Genomic DNA, 23,379 nt, shown 5'->3' with positions numbered 1-23,379 from the left:
ATGAGTTTTGCTACTTGGTATCTCTGTTTCTGTCTCTCTATATATATGTATGTACGGTAAATACCTCACCTTACCAACACATAAAAAGCACTTTGTTTCCTTAGTAGGTCGTGTCTCCGTGATGCATGGGATCCCTCATCACTTGCCTATGGTGTTCTTTGTTGTTTTGCACTTGTCCTTTTTAACCATTCTCGTCTCTGTATTTCTCCGACATTTTTAGACTCAGCTTAGGTGCTGACATTTTATTTTAAAGGTCACTATCCAGGCATGAGTACATATGTTTCTCTTCATTCATCATGGGTCCACGTCATAACTGTTCATGACTACCACATTCACAAGCATTTTGAGCCTTTGTCAAGTGGTGTCTGGCTTCATCATTCTGTAATTGATTATGCATGTTTGACATAAATACGTCATGTTTGGGCCAACGTTTCCGCTAATGGCAATGATAGAGCTACTTGGATTCATTTTCTCCATTTTCGGTTTCCTTTGTCAATTGTGCCAAAAAGGGAGAGGAGATTATTAAAGGAGAGTTCAACGTTTGATGAAGAGAGCTTCGAAAAATTGCTTTTAAAGGAAGTTACTCTCTATTTAATTGACATGTCAAGATTTGATTTGTTAGAGATTTCAATTTTCAATTTTCTTATCAAATCAAGTCTTATCATGTCAATTAAATAGAGAGTCTGCTTTACAAACTAACTTTCAAATATAATTTTTCATTATGTTGAGAGGTCCATTTTGACATATTCTTTTCCCGGGTGGCTCTACCTGTTGGGTTCCAACTAGTTGATTTTATGTATTTTTTTACGTATTTTTAAATATTTAAAAAAAATAAAACATTTTACAACATTATTAAAAAATATTTACTTAATCATTAAATAAAAAAAAAAAATAATAATAATAAAAACGTAAAAATCACAGCGGTAGCCTTCAACGGGAAGAGTATCATTTTCCTTCTTTCCCCTCTATATTATGTGTAATAAGGTGGTTGCTGATTTCAAAGAATAGGCAGTTATTTCAAGTACATGATCTCTCATTCGCCTAATTTGGTAGTTTCATAGGTGCAGAGTTGAGATTGTCTGCTTTGTCACCGAATTCCCAAAGATGAAGATTGTTTTTGTTTGGTTTTGTTTTTATTTTTTTAATTTTTTGTGTGTTAGCCAAATTCGATGTTCAAAATAATCTATAAGAGTATCTCTAAATTTTGTTATGAATCAAGAAATTTATTTAATTGAACTCTAGCAGTTTTAGGAGCCAGAAGACCTCCACAGATGCACACGGCAATATTGAGATTCAAAGTGATAATCTTCATTCATAATTCTCTGGCCTTTAATAGGCGTACATGATTGCAAGGAAATAGGAAATAACAGAACCACTATGCACGGGCTAGTGCAAAACAAACAACAACCCACGTAAAATATCTTTACCCACTACGGAAACAACCCATTGACTTAGTCTAGACCCAACAGAATAAAATAAAACATGCATAACCGAAAATACCCCTTAACAAATAAAATAACTCTCTAGCTTACTTAACCCCACTTTACTAAATATTTCTGGGCGTGTAACATAATCTTCCCTTCAGAAGAACTCGCCCATGAGTTCGGGATATGTCCTGCGCTGCTCATCTGAATCAACCCAGGTAGCATCTTCCTTGTTAGCTCCTTTCCACTGAACCAAGAAATCAATTCCTGCACGATTTCCTTTTTTCTTGAGCCTTCTTTTTTGTATTTTTTCTGGTGCAGGGGCCATGGTGCCATTTTCCATTACTGTCGGCAGTCTTGGGTTAGGGCTTATTTGGGTTCCAATCTTCTTCTTGAGGCAGGAGAAATGGAATATTGGGTAAATCTTAGATTCCTTGGATAGATCAAGCTTGTATGCAACTTTTCCAATTTTTTGAATGATCTAAAAGGGCCCAGAATACCTTGGAGAAAGCTTCAAGCTTTTCCTCACTGCAACGGTCATCTGCCTATAGGGTCTTAATCTCAAATAGACCCAATCCCCCACGCTATATTCCCTCTCTGTTCTCTTTTTATTTGCATACAATTTCATTCTTGTTTGAGCTTTTCTTGCAGGTTTTCTCATGCCAAAGTAAGGATGAAATCTCGGCTCCTCATCTCATCTTCAACTGCTTGCACTGCTGTAGTCCCAGGCTCATATGGAAGGAGTTTTGGTGGCTCTTGTCCGTACACTATCTCAAAGGGGGTAAACCCTGTGGAGGATTGCTCTGAGGTATTGTATGTCCACTCGGCTAAGGCTAGCCAACTAGCCCAATCTTTGGGTCTATCACTAGTAAAGCACCTAAGGTATCCTTCTAACCATTTGTTCATTATCTCTGTCTGCCTGTCCGTTTGAGGGTGATAAGCCGAACTCATTAGCAGCTTGGTTCCACTTAAATGAAAGATTTCTTTCCAAAAGTTGCTTGTGAATATTGCATCTCGATCACTGACTATGCTCTGCTGTATGCCGTGTAATTTGAATATATTGTCCATGAATGCTTTTGCTACTGTTGCTGCTATATATGGGTGTGCCATTGGTATGAAATGACTGTACTTGCTGAACCTGTCTATTATCACCATGATTACATTGTATCCCTTAGACATAGACAATCCCTCTATGAAGTCCATACTAATATCCACCCATACTTTACTTGGTATTGGCAGAGGCTGCAATGTTCCAATTGGTTTGAGGTTCTCTGTTTTGTTCCTTTGGCATACCTCGCACTCTCTAATAAATTTTCTAATGTCCTTTCTCATGCGATGCCAAAAGAATTCCCTTTTGAGCCTGGAGTGAGTCTTCTGTGAACCAGTATGCCCTCCCATGGGGCTGCTATATAATTGCTGCATGATTTGCTCCTGTTGCACCCTAAGGGTTCCCAAGTGTAGCCTCCCTTTGTAGAATAAGAATCCTCCTCTAAGCTGGTACTTGAGGGGATCAAGATCTCCTTGATGGTAGTGGTTGAGTAACTGCTGCAACTGGGGGTCTTGGTAGTATACTTGATGGAGCCCTTCCCACCAATTAACAGTAACCATGCTGATGGCCTTGGCTTCTCCATAATTAGTCATGGTCACATCTGGTTTTGAACTGTTCCCTTGGTCTGGTAACCAGGAGAGAGCATCTGCTGCCTTATTTCCTTTGCCACTATGATATTCCACACTAAAATCAAAGCCTAATAACTTTGTTATCCGCTTTTGTTGAAAAGGGGTTCCAACCTTTTGTTGAAAAGGGGTTCCAACCTTTTGCTCCAAAAGGTGCTTCAGTGCTTGCTGGTCAGTCCTTACTTTAAATTTATGCCCCAGCAGATAATGCCTCCATTTTTTAACTGCCAATACAAGAGCCAAAAATTCTTTTTCAAGTGGATAAGAACAAATTTTTACCTTTTAATGCTTAGCTTAAATAAGCTAGAGGCCTCCCTTCCTGCATTAAAGCAGCTCCCAAAGCATTTCCAGAAGCATCACACTCCACCACAAATATTTTGAAAAAATCTGGTAAGGCTAAAACAGGAGGGGTCACCATGGCTGCCTTTAATGCTGCAAATGCTTGGCTGGCCTCCTCACTCCACTTAAAGGAATTTTTTTTAAGTAAAGCAGTTAGAGGGGCTGCAATACTTCCATATCCCTTTACAAACTTTCTATAATAACCTGTTAAACCCAAAAATCCCCTTAGAGCCTTAGGATTCTTTGGTTCAGGCCATTCCATTATGGTTGAAATTTTTTATGGATCTGCTTTGACTCCCTCTTTAGAAATAACATGGCCCAAATACTCCACTTCACGACAGCCAAAAACACATTTTGAGGCCTTAGCATGCAGCTGGTATTGTCTCAAAACTTCTAAGATAGCTTTTAGATGCCCTACATGTTCTACAACAGATTTACTGTACACAAGTATGTCATAAAAAAAACTAGTACAAATTTCCTGAGATATGGCCTGAATATCCCATTCATCAACCCTTAAAAGATTGATGGCGCATTGGTGAGCCCAAAGGGCATCACTAAAAACTCATAATGCCCCTCATGTGTACGAAAGGCAGTTTTGGGCACATCTTCAGGCTTCATCCTAATTTGATCGTAGCCTGATCGCAAGTCAAGTTTAGAAAACAACTCAGCACCATTAAGCTCATCCAATAACTCATCTATATTAGGAATGGGAAACTTAGCTTTGATGGTATCTTTGTTGAGAGTTCGATAATCAACGCACATGCGCCAACTCCCATCCGCCTTCCTCACCAAGAGAACTGGTGATGAGTATGGACTTTGACTAGGTTGGATGATCCCAGCCTTAAGCATTTCCCTGACCAACTTCTCAATTTCTTCTTTCTGATAATAGGGGTATCGATAGGGCCTAACACATGTCGGCTTAGCTGCTTCTTGGAGTTGGATCTGGTGGCCGTGACTCCTAGGGGGTGGGAGTCCATTGGGTTCAGCAAACACTGTTTTGAATTCATTCAAAACAGCTTGTATGGCAGGCTCTACTGGTGCTCTTCTTGGGTTGTCACTGATCTCCATTAACTGCAGCCATATTCCTCTTCCTTCTACAAGGGCAGCCTTGCTCAAACTATGCTCTTCCTCTGTAGCCTTCTTAGGTAACCTCAAGCCCTGCAGAAATAAATTCTCTCATTCCATAAAGAAACTCATACTTAAATCAGCAAAGTTCCATTGAATAGTCCCCAAACTTCTTAACCAATCTACCCCAAACACAATATCACACCCTCCTAGGGTTAATAAGAATAGATTTGCTAAAATGTTACAGATTTGCATCTTTAAAAGAACTGCCCTATAGCAACCAAGGCAAGGAAGGGTGTCCCCATTAGCAACTTGGACTGCCAAGTGGCTTTCCTCCACTGGTAGTTTTACCCTCCTTGCTACATTCATATCAATAAAACTATGTGTACTACCGGTATCAATGAGAACAATAACTGAACATGTACCAATTTTCTCAACTAACCTCATGGTTTTGGGAGAAGGTGCCCCTACAATGGCATGCAAGGATATGCCCAAGAGTTCAGCTTGCTGGACTGCAGATAAAGTCTCTGTATCAGGTTGGTTAAAGGTCTCTTCTTCCTCCAATTCTTCTTCTCCTTCCCCTTCAAATTCCATTCCTTCCAGTAAGTATAATTTGGGCCTGTTGCATTTATGTCCTTGATGGTACTTTTCATCACAAAAATAGCACAGACCTTTTTCTCTTCTCTCTTGCATTTGGTTGGGACTTATACGCTTTATGAGATATGGATTCCTTCTCTGGAATGGGGGGTTAGGTCTCGGGTTTTGGGGGGCTGGGAGTCTAAGTACTGGATTTGGGGCTGGTAATCTGGGTATGGGATTTTGTCCAGATAATCTGAGATGAGTGGGCTTGATGGAGGGTGTATATGGGCTGTTTTGGGCTTGAGTGTTTCGGTAAGGGTACTGTTTTCTTATTACTTCTTCTTCTTGTAGCCGAGCCAAACCAAAAGCAGCAGCAAGAGTATTTGGTTTGAACATGGTATCAGTAATTCGCAATTCATTTTTTAAACCACTTAAAAAAGTACTTATACGAAACTCTTCACTTACCCCACTTATTTTGTTGGACAGAATTTCAAAAACTGTTTGGTAATCCTCTACACTCCCTATCTACCTCAATTTGGTAAATGCACCCACTGGATCCTCGTATGATGAAGGCCCAAATCTGGTGCGGAGAGCCTCCAAGAAATCACCCCATTTTGTTACTGGACTTGATTCTTTCAGCCAATAGTACCAAGTCAGCGCCTTCCCTTCCATGTGAAAGGAAGCAATTAACAGCTTGTGGTCCTCCGGAGTCTCAAAATAATTAAAGAACTGTTGTGTCTTCAAGATCCATTCGCTAGGATCTCCTCCATCAAAACGAGGAAAATCCAACCGAAGAGATCGAGCTTGAATTCCCCCTTGTCCATCAAACAGAGGATTAGCATTTACCTTGACATTATTAAAAGTCCCTTCCCCTAAGTTGAGCTTAGTTGTGATTTGTACCAAACTATCATAACTTGATGCCAAATTGTTGAGTTGCTGCAGCACACCTTCTATTAGCATTCCATGTCTAGATTGTTCTTCCTTCAGGATAGTGGTTACCCCTTGTAAACTGTTTACTGTTTCAGATAATTGTGATAGTCGTGTTCCCTTAGCCATGTCGTAGGAACGTGGCTCTGAGATCAACTTGTTATGACTTAGGAAATGTATTTAGTTGAACTCTAGCAGCTTTAGGAGCCAGAAGACCTCTACAGATACACACGGCAATATTGAGATTCAAAGTAATAATCTTCATTCATAATTCTCTGGCCTTTAATAGGCGTACAGGATTGCAAGGAAATAGGAAATAACAGAACCACTATGCATGGACTAGTGCATAACAAACAACAACCCATGTAAAAGATAGACCCACTACGGAAACAACCCATTGACTTAGTCTAGACCGAACAAAATAAAATAAAACATGCATAACCGAAAATACCCCTTAACAAATAAAATAATTCCCTAGCTTACTTAACACCACTTTACTAAATATTTCTGGGCGTGTAACAAATTTTTGGGATCAAACTTTAGAGAGAGGGTAATACAATAGATGAGATTATCTCTAATTTGTTGGGATTATGTTTTAGAGAGTGAGTAAAATTTTATCTATAGTTTGTTATATTTTAAATTGGGTTTGGAATTTGAATAGTGGGTAAGATAGTCTAATTATTTATGTAAAATGATTGGAGATGTTTTCACAGGTTTCTTCTCTACTCTCTTTACCACTTCTAATCCTTCCAATTTTGAGAGATGTCTGCAGGGCCTTACCCCAAAAGTGTTCATGTGTCAAGACTCAAGTGTTCAAGTGTAATGATGGTTTACCAAGAGCCACCTTTCTCATCGTAATATACTAGCTTCTAGTCTATGTGATTTCTATAATGTTGCTGAGGAAATTCTCCATGCTTTATGTAAATGTCCTTGCATTTCTAAAATTTGGTAGCAATATTTTGATAAGGGTATGGTTCTATTGGACTCACATTCTCAGTTTGATACAACTGTTTGGACAGTAATGCAACTTCATGATCCCAATACACTCTCTCGGTTTGTGCTCATTGCTTGGGATTTATGGAAGTTTTGAAATCTAAGAATTTTCCAGCAAAGTGATGTTTCTGTTTTTTATGTTGTTGCGAATTGTTTTGCCTATGTTGAAAGTTACGAGGTGGTTCGTAAATGCCAGCAAGCCTATAAACATTTATCTTCATTGTGTTGGAAGCCTCCACCATGTGGGAAGTGGAAATTGAACTTTGAGAGTGTTGTTTTCAATCAACTTCATTATTCAGGGGTGAGTGCAATTTTGAGGGATGAAAATGGTAGTATAATCATGGCTATGTCAAGAAAGGAAGAAGGCATTTATGTGGTGGAGGATATTGAGACGCTTGCTGCCTTGCGGGGCCTGTAGATGGTCCGTCCTATAGGGATTTCTCACTTGATTCTTGAGGGAGATTCACTTATTATTGTGGAAGCCATTCGTTCATCTAAAAAATAAGAGTCCACTTATAGTCCTTTGATTGAAGAGATTCATACATTGTTATTTCATTCACCTTTATTTGATCTTCTTCAAGTTAGTAGATAAGGTAATAAGGTAGTGCATCTATTAGCGTGACATGTACGCTTTGTGGTTGATACACTTCAATGCTGGCACAGCCCACCAAATTTTATCTTAAGTAGCCTTGTAGTGGATGTTGCTGGCTTTTCTGCTTTGCAATGTTTATCTACTTGCATGTGTTTGTGTATCAGACTTTAGTTTTTCTACGAATAAATAAAGTCGTGTACTAATCTGCATATCAATATTAATTTTTTCATATTCAAAATTTAAATTAATAATATTTTTAATAAAATTTTCTTTTTGATCAATCATATTAAATTAATATACATATTAATATACTTGTTATCAGATTTTTTCTTCTTGTGTACCTTCATTTATAATGAATGAACAATATGTATTCCTACAAAAAAAAAAAAAAAAAAACCTTCAAAATAAAATCTTTCTTTTCGGCTCAAACTCAAATCCAACTCAGGTAACGAGTATGTACCATGAAGAAATTTTTACCAACCCAAGCCCACTCTATTTTTTAGGCTCCAAGTCAAAGGCCAATAATCCAGCCTACCTGAGACACAGAGAGAGAGAGAAAAAAAAAAAAAAAATGAGACCCCTAAAAATAGGGGTGTCAAATCGTGTTAACGGGTCGTGTTCGTGTCGTGTCAAATCGTGTTAACAGGTCATATAGGTCAACCCTAACACGACCCGTTAAGCTTATCGTGTCAAAATCTCAAACCCTAACACGACCCATTAACATAACGGGTCGTGTCGTGTCAACCCGTTTTGATCCATTAATAAATATTACGAAATATGGTTTTTTTATAAGTAAACAAATAAATTAAAAAAATATTACGAAATAGGTTAATATTCACAATACAACTCATTTTAAACTATTTATATAAATGGGTTGAATAGGCTTGAAATTAACCTTTTTAACCTGATTAAATTTAGCATAATTTTATATAAATGTTAAAATTACAATATCTATGAAAATTATAAAACTAATTATAAGTCCAAAACTACAATCCAAATAATAAAAATATCGAAATTGAAATTCTAACAATTTTATTTTTAGATATAAGGGTATAATTGTAACTTTAACTTTCTTAACGTGTCATAACAGGTTATAACGGGTTAAAACGGGTTAACCTGTTATCAACCCGTTAAGCAATCGTGTCTTAACGGGTCAACTCGTTTTGACCCAAACCCATTAAGGCTAAACCCTAACCCGTTATTATCGTGTCGTGTTCGTGTTGGGTTAACGGGTCGTATGACATATTGCTACCCCTACCTAAAAACCTTTTATCGTCCTTCTGTCCCGCTCTCCCTCTCACTTACGGAAAATAGCCGCTGCCCGAGCCTTCACCGTGGACGTGAGGCGGCGCCACAGTCTTCATCCCCTGACGCCACCATTCTCTCTTTCTCTCTCCACGTCTGCTTCTCTCTCATCTCGCCGTACGTGTTGCCCTACTTTGCCGTCGTCTCCCAAGCTCCGGCACTGCGATCTCCACCCCAGCCACCACCACAATCCTGGTTCGCCGCCCAACCACGACAACCAGCGCCGGTAATCCTCTTTCTTCTCAGCCCCGTTCTCCTCTCTCTCAACCTTTCATAAGCACAAGGGTTTAACATATTTTGTAAAAACAAAATGCACAGAGAGGGATTGTGTAAGAATCTGATAGCAAATGGAATTCTGTCCAACTTGTGGAAACATGCTGCAGTATGAGTTACCTCATATGGGCCGCCCTTCTCGATTCTTCTGCCCGACATGCCCCTATGTGTGCCACATAGAGACCAAGGTGTGGTCCGTTGAATAAGCTATTTTAGTTGACTGATTGATATACAAAGATCTCTTGTGCTACTTTTGAGCGTTATGCATATAATCACTATATGACTTTGTGTGCATATATACGTGGTTTCATAATTGCAGGTTAAGATAAAGAAAAAGCAACGTCTGGTTAAGAAAGAATTAGAACCCGTCATCACCGAGGATGACATGAAGAATGCGTCTCATACTGACGGTGTGCTTCATGCCAACTTTCTGTTGGGTGGATTAGTTTTTCCTTTTCTTTCAGTCTTTTTAGTTTTGGGTAATGAACTCATTGTCAGCAAATTAAGAATTTGCAGGGAACATCGGTGAAAAGTGGGCAGAAGTTTCTTTCAATAAGCTAATTAGTTATCAATTAAAATTCCATTGAAATGGAAATAGAATGTGATATGAGGGGACGAGGAAAAATCTGAGGGAGTAACAATTCATGTTTGAATCTATACATAATTATTAGTTTCTTTTTCCGCTTGATGTCTGGTAATGATGCCTGTAAATGGCTATAATTATCTTGTTTTATCTGTTAAAGCATCTACCTAATTCAAAATAAAATAATAATAATAATAATAATACAGTCAATATTGATTGTACTGGTATGCCAATATTGTCTGATCGAAATCAATAAATTCACAACGGTTCCCTTTTTAGTTGGTGAACTGGTTCTCTTTGCCTCATAGAATTGGAGATAGTTTCTACTTCTTCTTCTTTATTCAATCATTTGGTTCTGCCTCTTTCTGCTTATAATTCTTGCCGCTGCTGTTAAATTTGTTACTTGTGTGTGGGAGTCATGTCCAGCAATCTGGTGCTGAATTATTGCATATGTGTCACGGGTGTCATAGGCTGACAGTAACTTTTCATTCTGCTACATTCTTTTTTACTTCATTGTTTGTTTTTATTGATTTTACTGCTTATTTTTCACGCTGTCTTGAGAAAAGCTTTTTTCCCCTTTTTCTGTGCGGAGGGGTTGAGGCCTTAGATTTTTATTTTTATTGGCACTGGGTGTCTTAGAACAAAGTCATGACTAATCCCAGTCGGGGTGCACATGCCCTTGGTAAGGATTTTCCCGCAAGTGCACCTTAGGTAATTCAAGGGAAAGTCTCCCCTATTCTGATGGCCCATAGAAATTGTTTGCAGCCAAGAGGATTCAAACCTTAGACTTGGATGGAGCATACCACCAAGACCTAAACCCTTACCACTTGGGCCAATCCCTAGGGCTTAATTGAGGCCTTAGATGCTGAACCAACTTGACTGCCCATTTTTATAGGATGCTTCTTATATTTGCATGAAAGGTGAAGACATGCTGCTTAGACCACTAATAACCCCGTATGCTTCTAGATGTGGGATTGTATAGGATTTATGAGTCATAAATTAATGCCTACCCTTTTGGATATTGTAGTTATTCACTGAAAATTCGGGAAACTTGATGTTGAATAAACGCTCTGTACTGTTTTGTGTCTATAGGATTCAACGTTCTGTATGCCTTCTGCTCCTAGCTATAAACTCCTTTGGAGAATGAATTGAGCCAATGTTGATGATCCATAAGTCTATTCAAATCTTGATAAATTTAGTAGTTGGATGTATAGCTTTTGTTGGTAAAGCAACAAGGTGGTGAACATTAATAATTATAGCAGGTAGTTTTCATGCTTCAAAACATTGAAAAAATTATTCTTGTTTCTACACCCCATTCCACCAAATGAAAGAAACTTTAATTGACCTGTTGGTTTGTGTCCGACGTTGTCATCTCTTTTGTATGTGAGTTGTTTGCTGATGGTTTGGATCCCATTTATTGAGATTGATTAGTGGCAAGAAGATAAGGTTAGATTTACCGATAAGTGTCTGGTGGAGACAATGAGTCTGTTGGGATAGTTTGCCCTGGTGCTGCAAAACCAATCACTCTTTCATCTTCTATACAGATTGATTTGAATATGTTCTGTGGGCTTGAGGATTCCCAGAAAGAACATAGGCAACAGTTTTGAAATATAGGATTATAGTTTATATGGATATCAGCCCCTGCTCCTTAGGCTTAGGTGGTTAATGAGTGGAATGGGATTGTGATGGTAGTTAGTGATGGTCAAAGGACTGATAAAAGAAAGGGATACACAATTGACTTAAAGTAGCAGGGGCAAAGGATTTGTTGCATTGGCCAGTCGTATTAGGTTAAGTTGAGCTTGATAAAGTTAAGACCTTTCCCCACTCATGGGTATTGGAGACATTCCGTTGTTGTTAAATATCTTTAGAGTTATTGATCTTCACTGATTTTTTTGTTTATCAGTCTTATTTGGTGCTCAAAGCTTGAAGGTGAAGCATGAATCATTATCTTATTTGCTAATGCTGTTGTTGTTGTTGTTATCTCCACTCATTAACAACAACAGCATTAGTAAATAAGATAATGATTCTGTTGTTGTTGTTAAATTTCCTGCTTGATGCTTTTCTCAGTGCTGTTTCCTTCTTATTTTTTTGATAAGTAATCAATGCTATTTCCTTACAAAGATGTTTTCTTTACGTATTTAATATTTTCAAGAGAAAAGGGGTAATACTGCTATTTTGGCTGCTTGGTCTTGTTTTTCATCCACCCTTCTTTTTAACCTGCCTCTTCTTTTTCCCCTTATTAACTTTTTCCTTCTTATGCAGCAACATGCCCAAGATGCGGTCATGGAAGGGCAGCTTACGTACAATTTCAGACTAGATCAGCTGATGAGCCAGCAACCACATTTTATACATGCTTGAATGAGACTTGCAGAAACAAATGGAGGGACGATTAAATTCTTTCTCATGCCCATACTTCATCTGTTCCTTCTAGGCTGTACAATGAGCTCTCTAAATTCATGTCTTTTCCTTTTCAAAATACAATAAATCAATTATTGTTGAGCCTTATATATGTATTTTTTTTTAACTCTTCGAACGGTTACCCCACTTTATAATTATAGTAGTTTTTGTGTGGTAAATTTCTTTAACCTTTTTTCTACTTTTCTTTTTTAAATTCATCTATAATTTTAAATTTCGTACGATAACATTATGTCTCTTGATGTTAGTCTTCAATTAATTTTCAATTTTTCATAATAACATCAATTAATTATAAATAGTCGATATTATTAGTATTTGAACCACTTTTCTGTTGGCAAAGACGAATGGTGTCCCATGTGCCTGGAAGATAAAACCAGCCAATAAATAATATGAAAGAAATATGAGAGAATTGGCACATTTGAAGTTGGGTTTACATCTTGTGCAAAAACCAAGAGACGAGCTTCTACTAAAAACTACAAAGTGAACTGAGAGGATTTATGACTGTAAATGAACAGAGTAGCTCATGAACCATTTAAGCTCAACTCATGTATACTCGGTTTGAACTTAGTTCATTTAATAAATGAAATGTTTGTAAATATTAATATATATTCGAATATTAAACAAGCAAAACTCATATAAATTCGGCTCGACTCAGTTTAGACTCGTGAACAAAACTCATATAAGCTTAGCTTCACTCGTTTGAGCTCATTTTAAAGTTCATATTATATTTTATATATGTATGTGTTATATATATATTACATGTTAGTTATTGTCATAAGGGATGTCAATCATTTAGAGTTATACATATGGCTTTTAAGGCACATGGCTGTCACATGAGATAAAGGCTCGGGTTTTAACAGATTGCCGAGGTGGAAACATAAGGCTGAAATATTCATCCTTTGCTGATCACATGTGAAGGCTACAAAAGGAAGGGTCATCTATTGTATAATGGATTGTAATACGTGAGTGAGTTCATGAGAGATTAGAGAGAATATATTTTTGAAGAGAGGATTCTTCAAGAACCTGAGAGAGAAAGAAAGAGTGTTCTTGTAATTTCCAAAACTGTACATTTTGATCATAAATTAAAAAGACTCTAGACTATTTTTTCTGTGGATGTAGATCATTACGATCAAATCACGTAATTCTCTTGTGTCTTTGACATTATGCATATATTTTTTTTCTATTTCCTATAAGTTTCTTGGCAATCTTGGCAAGGAATTCTACTTTGACTAACAGAAAGGATTATATAATTGTTCAACAGTTTTTTTTTTTCTTTAAGTTTAACAGTTATATTTTATATAGTTAATTATATATTATTAATTTATTTATAGTTTACCTTATTTAATATAGATATGTTATGTTCCCAAAATGTGTAGGATAATTTGTATAATAATTTATCATACAACTACAACTATTGATTTATTATATTATCCATATGTATTAAATAGTTTAGTTTATTACATTTATCTTGTGTATTATTTTTTTAATTTATAACTATAAGTTATTTTTATAAAAAAGGTTATATCATAAGAACTTTGAATAAAAATTATTTGGTTTAATAGTTAAATGGTTTGATGTTTTTTTTAATTTTGTAAAATTAATTTTTTTTTATTAATCAAAAGATAAGATTAGAAATTTTAAAATAAAAAATCAAGTTCGAGTCGTTTGTTTATTTTTAGTCTAGCTAGAGTCGAAGTCAAGTACTCTTATTTGAATTTGACTTGATTCGATTCCTTTACAACCCTAAGAGGATCACTTTAATATTCATTACATGCCCATTTATTTGACATAACTTATAGTTTTCCCTGAATATACAACAGTGATTTTGTAGGAGAACTTTTGAAGTCATTATTCTGCATCGCCATCACCTCCTCCATGGGGATTATCCAATGGAGTCATTGCAACACCACGAACAATGGGGGCGGCTTTGTGGCATTGTCCAACTTCTCTAAGCCCACGTGCACCATAGAAACTCTACCAATACTAGTTTAGCATCGGGAATCAATGAATTTTTCAACATTCGAAGGTGGCCGTACAACCTCTAGAGAGAGTGTGGGGCTGAGTGGGGCGGGAGACAAAATTTTTAACTAGATGGACCCACCTGGTAAAAACCCCCTTGCCAAGTTATTAATGTGAAAAAAGTAACAATACTCACAAATGATATATGCACATAATGCAAATCTCGAATACCATATTGTGTCATAGTCAAATCTCATGGGAAAAAGACACTCATCTCTTCATTTCTCTTATCTTCCTATCTTAACCACATGTGTCCTCTCATTTTTTCCTTCTCTCTTATTCTCCTTATTTCTTTTTCTCTATTCTTCATCTCTCTCATCTCATAAATGTCATCGTGCACAAACTATGAAGGCATCTCAGAGTAAAAGTGATGTGAAGATCGTGCCAATGCAAAGGAATAGACCACATTCTGAGGACAAGTGAAAGGCAAAGAAAAGAGTATTTTCTTAGAAAGGAGAAAGATGAGGCAGCGGTTACTTGCAGAATGCAGCTAGTCCAAATAGGGATAGCAGCACTATGTGGAAGGCCGAACTGAAACACCTTAGCATAGATTGAAGTAAAGGATTTGTCATCTAAAACCAGTTAAGCAAGAAGAGGTGCTGACTGTATGAAAGCAATAATAGATGGTATAGAGTCCGAGTTACAAGTCTAAGACGAGCAACGATGAAGAACAAGACTCATACATACGTAAGGGCTTTCTAGGATAACACGAAAGACTCAGAAGGCAGTAGTGTTGTACGTAGAAACCCATACTACATCTAAAAGGTCACATTTGGAGTGAGTTTGTGGATAAATATTACGACCCTACAGGTCATCTCATATAAACCCAAAGGTATGGTCCAGCACTAGGTGGGAGATCTTTATTTTGGGAGGGACTATGGATTAGACGTAAGGCAAACCACATGAACTTGTCTGCTGTATCCTATCAATTTTTTTGTCATCATGTAGATGGACGATTGAGACTAAAGGGCTATGATTCAAGCATGCTCGGAATTAGAAGTACATTAGAAAGACACCTGACGGTCTAGCTCTATAAAAAGGGATTGGACAAGAGACAAAATCTCATTTTTGAAATCGTAAGTATTTGAGCTTCTTTGAGTTGGAGTCTTAAAAGAAAGCAAGTGACTTCAAAGGGAGCAACGAGAGGAGTAGTGTCAACGCTGCCATAGTATTTTAAATACTGTTGAGGTAGGTTAGCTTCTAAAATAGTACCAAGAATGTGAGGTAAATGTTGTGAGATTTAATCTTGCACATTCTGTAACTTTCTCCTTTATTTTCATGAAAACAATATACATTTTTATTATGTTTATAGATTATCTTTACACAGTGATTTTGAGATGCTGAGTTTGAATGCTTCAACTTGATGATGTTGTGGATTTTCGAGTATGTGAGTCTTATTTCATGTCAATCATCATGGACGGGTAGAAGAGTGTCCTCATCATTTCCACGACACGTTTCCATGAGTTTCATGCAGGGAATAAGGTTCATCGTGACAATCGAGATGAAACGCTTTCGTATTGGCTTCACTTGATAGACGAGTCGAGAGATTCCATGGGCGTATCATGTGTGGTGTCTTCGAGTCGGTTAATCAGGTAGAAAGTGTTCTCAAGTCAATCATGTATACCTTGATGTGTGTTGAATGATTTGAAACAGATGAATTAGCTTGCATGTTGGTTGGGTAGGAGTGAGCCCCCAAGTTGAATGGTGAAGTGATTCCCTAAGGGATTTTATATTATGATATATAATGAGTTTTATGTGCTTGAAAAGAGGGTTATTCCTTGCCTCTATGATAAATATGTATTCTGGAGATTTGCACAAAGGGTAATTTCATAAAGGGTGATCGCTTGCCGTGCGTAAATACTAGTGTTTTATTTTGAGGATGGCTCCTAGCCTTAACTATGAATACATGTGTTCTTTCCTAGAGGGTGATTCCTTGCCACACATAAATATATGGTCACAGATGTTTTACATGAAACTATGCATTACATATACATGTGCATTGTCTCTCATTAATAGTTTTGTCATAGTTGTTTATATACGGTTGTATAATGCAGATTTTGAATTAATACCCAATATCCGTAACTATTATATTAAAAAGAAACTCTTTTATACACATAATAGATTAGAAAGATACCGTATCTAAACCTCGTATCTAAACCTAAGAGCAATAGTAGTGAACTGGTTATATTTTGGCCAAAATTTGACTAGAAAACCTTTTTTTTATATAAAAAAAAAAATTAGCTCGCTATTTTTTAACAATACCAAATAACAAACTCTCTAAATCTATCTCTGTTCCATTTAAATATTTATTTCCGTTCTTTCTTTACAAATTTTAATCTTATGGTAGTTGGATTTGGAAAGTTTATCTAAGCCAATCATTTAAAAAACGGATGAACATAAAAAAAAATTTAACAAATATATTTTTAATTCAACATAAACTACTTATAAACGTACACAATTTTAATTTGAATCGGGTTGAATGAAATGAAATGCATATATGTTACACAATAAAAGTTAACAACATAACATATAGTACTTAGCAAACATATACCAACTAAGGCCTCGTTTGGGTTCAAAAACCATCTCAATTTATCTCATCTCATCTTATCATTACAAATTTTCTAAATTTCTAAATAAAATATAATAAACAATTCAACTTCTACAAGTCCCAATTCAACATTTTCAAATTTCAAAATAATAATAACAATATTTTATTCAATTTTTATTTTTCATCTAAAATTATTTTAACTCATCTCATTTAATCTCTAAATCCAAACTATACCTAAATGTAATATGATAATTTTTCCATTGATTTTCTTTTTTCTCTAATAACAATAGAAGATACAGTACCTAAAGAGTTCCAATTCTACCATGGAGAGCTTAGAAAGACATGAAAAAAAATAAAATAAACAAAAAATTGAATGGCTAGCATATTTGGCTCAACAGATTTGACATCCAAATAAATTCTAGCTATTTTTACTATTCATTTAACTAGTTCGTTGTAGAATTTTTTTTAAAGAGAATCGGCTAAAATTGAGCTCACTATGAATGCTCTAAGTTTAGGAATTTATAAAAAAACAAAAAAAGATAATTATAAGGGATATTTCCCTCTCAGCCCAATGGGTTGAGCCTGAACCAGATACTAAGGCCCCCTTCAGATTGGAGTCCACCCTTGTAACAGCCTACTAGAAATTCAATTGTGAAATTTCCATTAACTTTAGGAACCTCGTGAAAACCCCATAAGTTTTCACGAATCCATTAATCGTATAGATTTTTGTCTAACTATATAGTTAGTGTTATTATTTACAATGGTATCAGAAGTGTGTTTTTGATTATTGGAGATAGTTAGAAGTGTCAAAATGTATTATGGTTTGTGCCATTAGATTCGGAGGGTTATTTAAAGTCTTATGGCGCAATAACATTTTTTCATATTTTCGGACAAAACGTCTGTTCAAAACTGTAGATATTATTGGATAAAAAGAAATATCTTGAGGTAATTTTCATGAATATTATTGGGTAAAAATATTTTGAGTTGATTTTTATAGATATTATTAGATAAAAATATCTTAAGTTGATTTTTGTAGATACTATTGAATAGAATATTATGAGATAATCTTTTATAGATATTTTGGGTAGGAGAAAACTACACTCAACTCTCAACTCCAGCCTCATCTCTTCCATATCTCATCCATAATTATCTCCAGCCACCTCTTCCCACGAAATTATCTTCATTTACACTTTCCATTGAAAGAATATCAAACACTCTCTCTCGGACAGCTTTTAGGAGGTATTTTGCACGCCAATTTCGAAGCTGTTATAAGTGTTTTATCATAAAGTCTCCTTCATATAAGTTGTTCCTTTTTGAGTCTAGTTTACATGGATATCTTATTTGCCCTATTTGAAGATCATTTGGTCAGTAAAATATTATGTAAACTATAGAAAGGTCATTCTGGGAGATAAACTGGAGAATATGTTATAGTTTGGAGTTTTTGACCAAGCTAATGGATAGATATTGGTCCGAAATTTTTATGGAGTATTGTTAACATGTATATATGACTATTGGTTGAGGATTTTTGTATGATTAAAGGTTTTGATGAAAGATTTTCTTAGATTTAGAAACTTAGAAACTGGAAGAGGAAAAACAGTTTCTGTTTTGAGAAAGTTTAACTCTTTGGTGGTCTAAACCTATTCTAATGACTTTGATAATTTTATTGGAGGATTGTAAACATCTTATATACATGTTATATTATTATTTTGAAGATATTTGATGTTAGTTTCAAAGATATGAAATTTTATGCAAAGAGATATTCAGATAAGCCAAAGTGTGGATATTCTTGGCTAAATTTATGTTTTGGTTAATTTCTAACCACGTGATCTTGAATTAGAAGCTTGTATATGTTTTAGGACATCTTTTTAAACCATGTAATGGTTTGGTTTGAAGATCATATATTTATAAGTCATAGATCAAGAGATTTATCAAAACTAGTTGAGGAAAAAGTTTCTGTTTTTGGACTAAGTGTAAAACCAAAAACTCCAAATGTTATTTTGTGATTTTGGTGACTTTAGTTTGATGATTTAAAGCATGGTTGATGTTAGGATGATATTATGAATATGTTAGAAGTAAGATTTGATTTTTGAAATTTTTGGAGATGTTTTGATTTAAGGTCAAAACTTGTAATTCAAGTGCTTGGATCTTTTTACAAAAAAGTTTGGTGTTGATTATTAGCTTTTTCTAAATGGCTGTTTTAAGTATGGTTTTGAACTTAGGATTGGAAGATGTTTGTTGCAAAATTTTGGTTTAAGCATGAGTTTTGAAGTTGGAAGGAATTGCAACAAAAATAAAGGGAAATGGCCTATGGATGTTTCGACCATAGTGTGTTCTTCATAGTTGTGTTTTGTTTTAAATTTTTCTGAGTTGATATTTAAGTTTAGGACAAAATTTACATGAAGAATGTAAATTTTGGAAACTTTTGAAGTTAGTATGCAAAATCCTTAAGTTATGGGTAAAACGGTCAATTTCCCACATGTAGAGAGTAAAATGAAAATTTTACTCTTTAAGTTAGTATTTTCCATATTTCAAATTATTAGTGATTTAGTTCTAACTTTTAGAATCACTAATTACAGTTCCTCGTGATCGCACTTGAAGTTTTATAAGAAACGCGGAGATCGAGGTAAGTTAGCTTTTAACTTACTAACAGTCTACTGTGTATGTGTGCTAAGTAAAAGAATTACAGTGTATGTATGTATGTTATCATATATGTCATGCCATGCCAAGTTATCATGTAATTGTCTATTATACAGAATTTATTCTGTCATCAATTTTTATCTGTTACACAATATATTCTGTCATGTATTACTATACATTACAAATATGTCATGTTAAATATGTTGTCTGTTATATGTTATGCCATGTTACGAAATGTTACTATCTCAAGTTGGTTATGTATTTCAAATTATGTTCAAGTCACGTTATGTTACGTCAGGTTTTCAGTCCTTTCATATTCCAGTCACGTTTCATCTTGAGTACATTCAGTTTATGTAGAATACATGGGGCCACAACAACTGTGGAGTATGTATTTACATATAGAATACATGGGGCCACAACAACTGTGGAGTATGTATTTTTCATGTTAAGTCAAGTTTATGTAGAATACATGAGGCCACAACAACTGTGGAGTATGTATTTAACTGCATAGTGATGTGTAGAATACATGGGGCCACAACAACTGTGGAGTATGTATTTACACATAGAATACATAGGGCCACAACAACTGTGGAGTATGTATTCTCAATGTTAAGTCAAGTTTGTGTAGAATACATGGGGCCACAACAACTGTGGAGTATGTATTTTTCATGTTAATTCAAGTTTCAGAACAAGTTCATGCTAAGTCAAGTTTCAGATCAAGTTCATGTCAAGTCAAGTTCAGTTCATGATTCAATTTAAGCTATGTCAATTATGCTATGTTGTACGCTAAGTTATGCTTTAATTACTTATGAATTTGATTATGCATTTATACTTTTACTGTCATACATGCATCATTAGCATGTGTGGAAGTTTTTTGTTAACTTGCTGAGATTTGTAATCAAATCTCACTGTGGTAGTCCCAACTACCATTCCCTCCGAATGGTAGATCTTGTTACAGGACCTGAAGGAGGATCAGGAGCTGACCAACTAGACACAGTCGACTGAACGACGGTGCGGCGTTAATGTTAATATAGTAGTTAAATTACTACTTGTACGATGGAGTTGCATCTCCAGTACTTTTGGATCATAACTATTTTGGAATAGTGCTGTGATCTTAGTTATTCAATGGATCTTTATGTATGAAGTATGTTTTAAGTATTGGGATATTTTCAGTTTGGTGCATAGTATTGCTAAAGAAAAAAATTATCCGCTGCGAATATTGCATAATGTTAGATGCATATTAGGATTATTGCATCTTATATGTCATGAACGGGGGGCAGGTAACCTTGTGTTGCATGTCTCGACGCTTCAAATGTCCGTCCGATCCCAAACGGAATTTGAGGGCGTCACAGGGTGGTATCAGAGCAATACGTCTCTGGGTAGTAAATCCACATGTCCTTAGGAAATGTACCAAACATTAGGCTTGAAATTTTAGTCATCAGTAGGCTTGAATTTCTTAAGGTATGAAAGGTAGTATGTGGTTTTAATACATATACTCGTGTATTTCAAGAAGGGACACATGACTCGTGATAGAATACCTCGGAATCCTAAGGGAGATAACAATCAAGAGGATCAGAATTTCCCGATGGATGAAGAATTAGTTGAGGTAAACATAGTTAACGTTGATCTGATTGCAATTGGTGGTAGTATTGCATTATTGTTATTTTGGAGTAGGTCAAGTCATTGGGATTGGTAAATTGTATATTGTTTGATTCAAATGAGTCATTGTTTCTATTAATTGTGGTGCTTGAGAATTCAGCTTGGAAGCTAAATTGTTACCCTAGTGGTAAGAGTAACAATTTTCATTAGAAGTATTATTGTTCATACCAATGTAGATATAGAATACCTTTTAGTAATATGAAAAAGGATATGTAGGATTGATGAATGGTATTCCACATATTTGGAGAATTGTTTTGATTCTGAGAATACGATAGAAATTGTGTTTGGAAGAGTAATTTGATTAGGAGAAGCTTTAGCCTTAGTAGGATTCATTTATGATAATAGTATTACCACGCCGCCAGTAAATGATTTCTGGCAAAGCACTATCTTTATGGATACATAGATCGATCTTCTTTTGAAGACTATTATATGGAGAGTAAAATCTTGGTCTTGAGGATTTATGTGAACATTAGGAACAAATCATTTAGAGTTAGAATAATTGATAACTTATGATGGATAAAAGAGTTATGACAATCATAAGAGAGAAAGTCTCAAGTTTAAGTTATTAACTGGTCAGTTATCGAAGTACCACCTAGAGAGATGACTGATTGTTGCAATTATAAAGAAGTAAGTTAGTCCTAGACCAGTAGAACTCATTGAGGTTTTTATTAACTTGAAGATTACTGAGAGTTTGGATATGCATGATTAAATGCATATTTATATGAGTCATTGGATCATGTCATATATATGAAAATCCCTGAAAGAAATAAAATGGAAAACATAAAACATATACCAGAAGATAGAAACACAAATATGAATATTTGTGAAGTATTATTTTATTATCATAAAGCAAAATTACAGAAATTTGAGGCTCTTTACCTCAATCTTTAAACGTTCTTACTGTTCAAAAATCTGCATGCCTCTCCTATCTAAAGGAGTAGCCACTCGAAAAGAAGAGTTAAGCAAAGATTTTAAATCTCTGTTCTCTCGCTTTACTGCTTCTATCTTCATGTTGGATTCCATAAGAAGCCTCTGAAGGATAGAAATTTTCTCATGGAGTTTGTCAACCCCACCAGTCCTGTATTGCAGTCGCTGAGAATATGCGACAATGGCTGATGAGTATCGAGTACCGAGACTCACAAGCTCGTAGATAAGTTCATTATCTGACTTATTAGTCAGATCATTATTGGATTGCATTATAGCACCTACGGAAGAAGCATAAACAACTGGTGAACGAGGTGCAGAATACCTCATGTTTTGGCAATGAGAAGATTGCTGAGCCATTGCAAAGTGAGTAAGCAGAAAGAGATTGCAGAGTAAGAATGCAGACTAATTTCAGAAAAGTGAAGAAGATGAGATGAGAAAGAAGATGAACTGAATAATTCTTTTATAGAGAAAATTATGAAGAATCATCTCTCGTGAATCATTTCTCTACAAGAGACAAGAGCAATGTAGTATCATAGCTGCGGTGCCTGACAATTACAGAAGAATAAAGTAGTGTCATAGCTATGCAGCGCCTGACAACTACAGAAGACCTATAAAAATCATGCGCATCAGAGTTGTCTGGTCTAAAACAGAGGGCCACCGATTTAAAAAAAAAAACAGAGAGAGAGAGGATAACGGCTTAATTTTGATGAATTCTCTACTAACTTTGGTATTTACAAGAACACTTAAAGTATATCGCCTATGTTTTTCTAAAGAAAAGTTTCGGAAGATTATTTACTTGAAATTTTAAGTTTGGAGAGTGTGTCGATACAACTTGGCCAACCTTGTGGAAAGAAGTATAATATAATTGTTGATTAAAATAAGAGAGTTAAGGAATGACATAATCTCAAATGTAAATATATACGGGATAGACACCAGGTTGATAAGCAACACATATTTCTTAACTTGTTATTTCTTACTTACTTCGATTTCGAGGACGAATTTTTTTTTTTTAGGAGGGGAGATTGTAACAGCCCGCTAGAAATTCAATTGTGAAATTTCTATTAACTTTAGGAACCTCGTGAAAACCCCATAAGTTTTCACGAATCCATTAATCGTATAGGTTTTTGTCTGACTATATAGTTAATGTTATTATTTACAATGGTATCAGAAGTGTGCTTTTGATTATTGGAGATAGTTAGAAGTGTCAAAATGTATTATGGTTTGTGCCATTAGACTCGGAGGGTTATTTAAAGTCTTATGGCGCAATAACATTTTTTCATATTTTCGGACAAAACGTCTGTTCAAAACTGTAGATATTATTGGATAAAAAGAAATATCTTGAGGTAATTTTCATGAATATTATTGGGTAAAAATATTTTGAGTTGATTTTTATAGATATTATTAGATAAAAATATCTTAA

General features: G+C 35.4%; 1 protein-coding gene across 3 annotated transcripts; it reads left to right on the top strand.

The window, feature by feature from the left end:
- The first annotated feature begins 1,516 nt into the window (after positions 1–1,516).
- Positions 1,517–12,339, top strand: LOC122300028 (DNA-directed RNA polymerase III subunit RPC10-like). Of its 3 annotated transcripts, none has more exons than XM_043110440.1 (4): positions 1,517–1,642; positions 1,746–1,842; positions 2,076–2,306; positions 12,017–12,155. In XM_043110440.1, exons 2-4 carry the CDS (start codon positions 1,751–1,753, stop codon positions 12,069–12,071), a joined length of 378 nt encoding a protein of 125 aa, XP_042966374.1. In that variant the 5' UTR covers positions 1,517–1,642; positions 1,746–1,750; the 3' UTR covers positions 12,072–12,155. The 3 variants fall into 3 exon arrangements, with proteins under 3 accessions (XP_042966374.1, XP_042966373.1, XP_042966375.1); XM_043110439.1 differs by lacking the exon at positions 12,017–12,155 and adding an exon at positions 6,781–7,120; XM_043110441.1 differs by lacking the exons at positions 1,517–1,642; positions 1,746–1,842; positions 2,076–2,306 and adding exons at positions 8,885–9,124; positions 9,217–9,359; positions 9,491–9,581 and having other exon boundaries at positions 12,017–12,339.
- The last annotated feature ends 11,040 nt before the right edge of the window (positions 12,340–23,379 follow it).

The sequence above is a fragment of the Carya illinoinensis genome, chromosome 2 (genome assembly GCF_018687715.1).
Source record: "Carya illinoinensis cultivar Pawnee chromosome 2, C.illinoinensisPawnee_v1, whole genome shotgun sequence".
NCBI lineage: Eukaryota > Viridiplantae > Streptophyta > Magnoliopsida > Fagales > Juglandaceae > Carya > Carya illinoinensis.
Note: the sequence above shows the minus strand (reverse complement) of the source record. Positions and strands in the feature narration are given on the sequence as shown.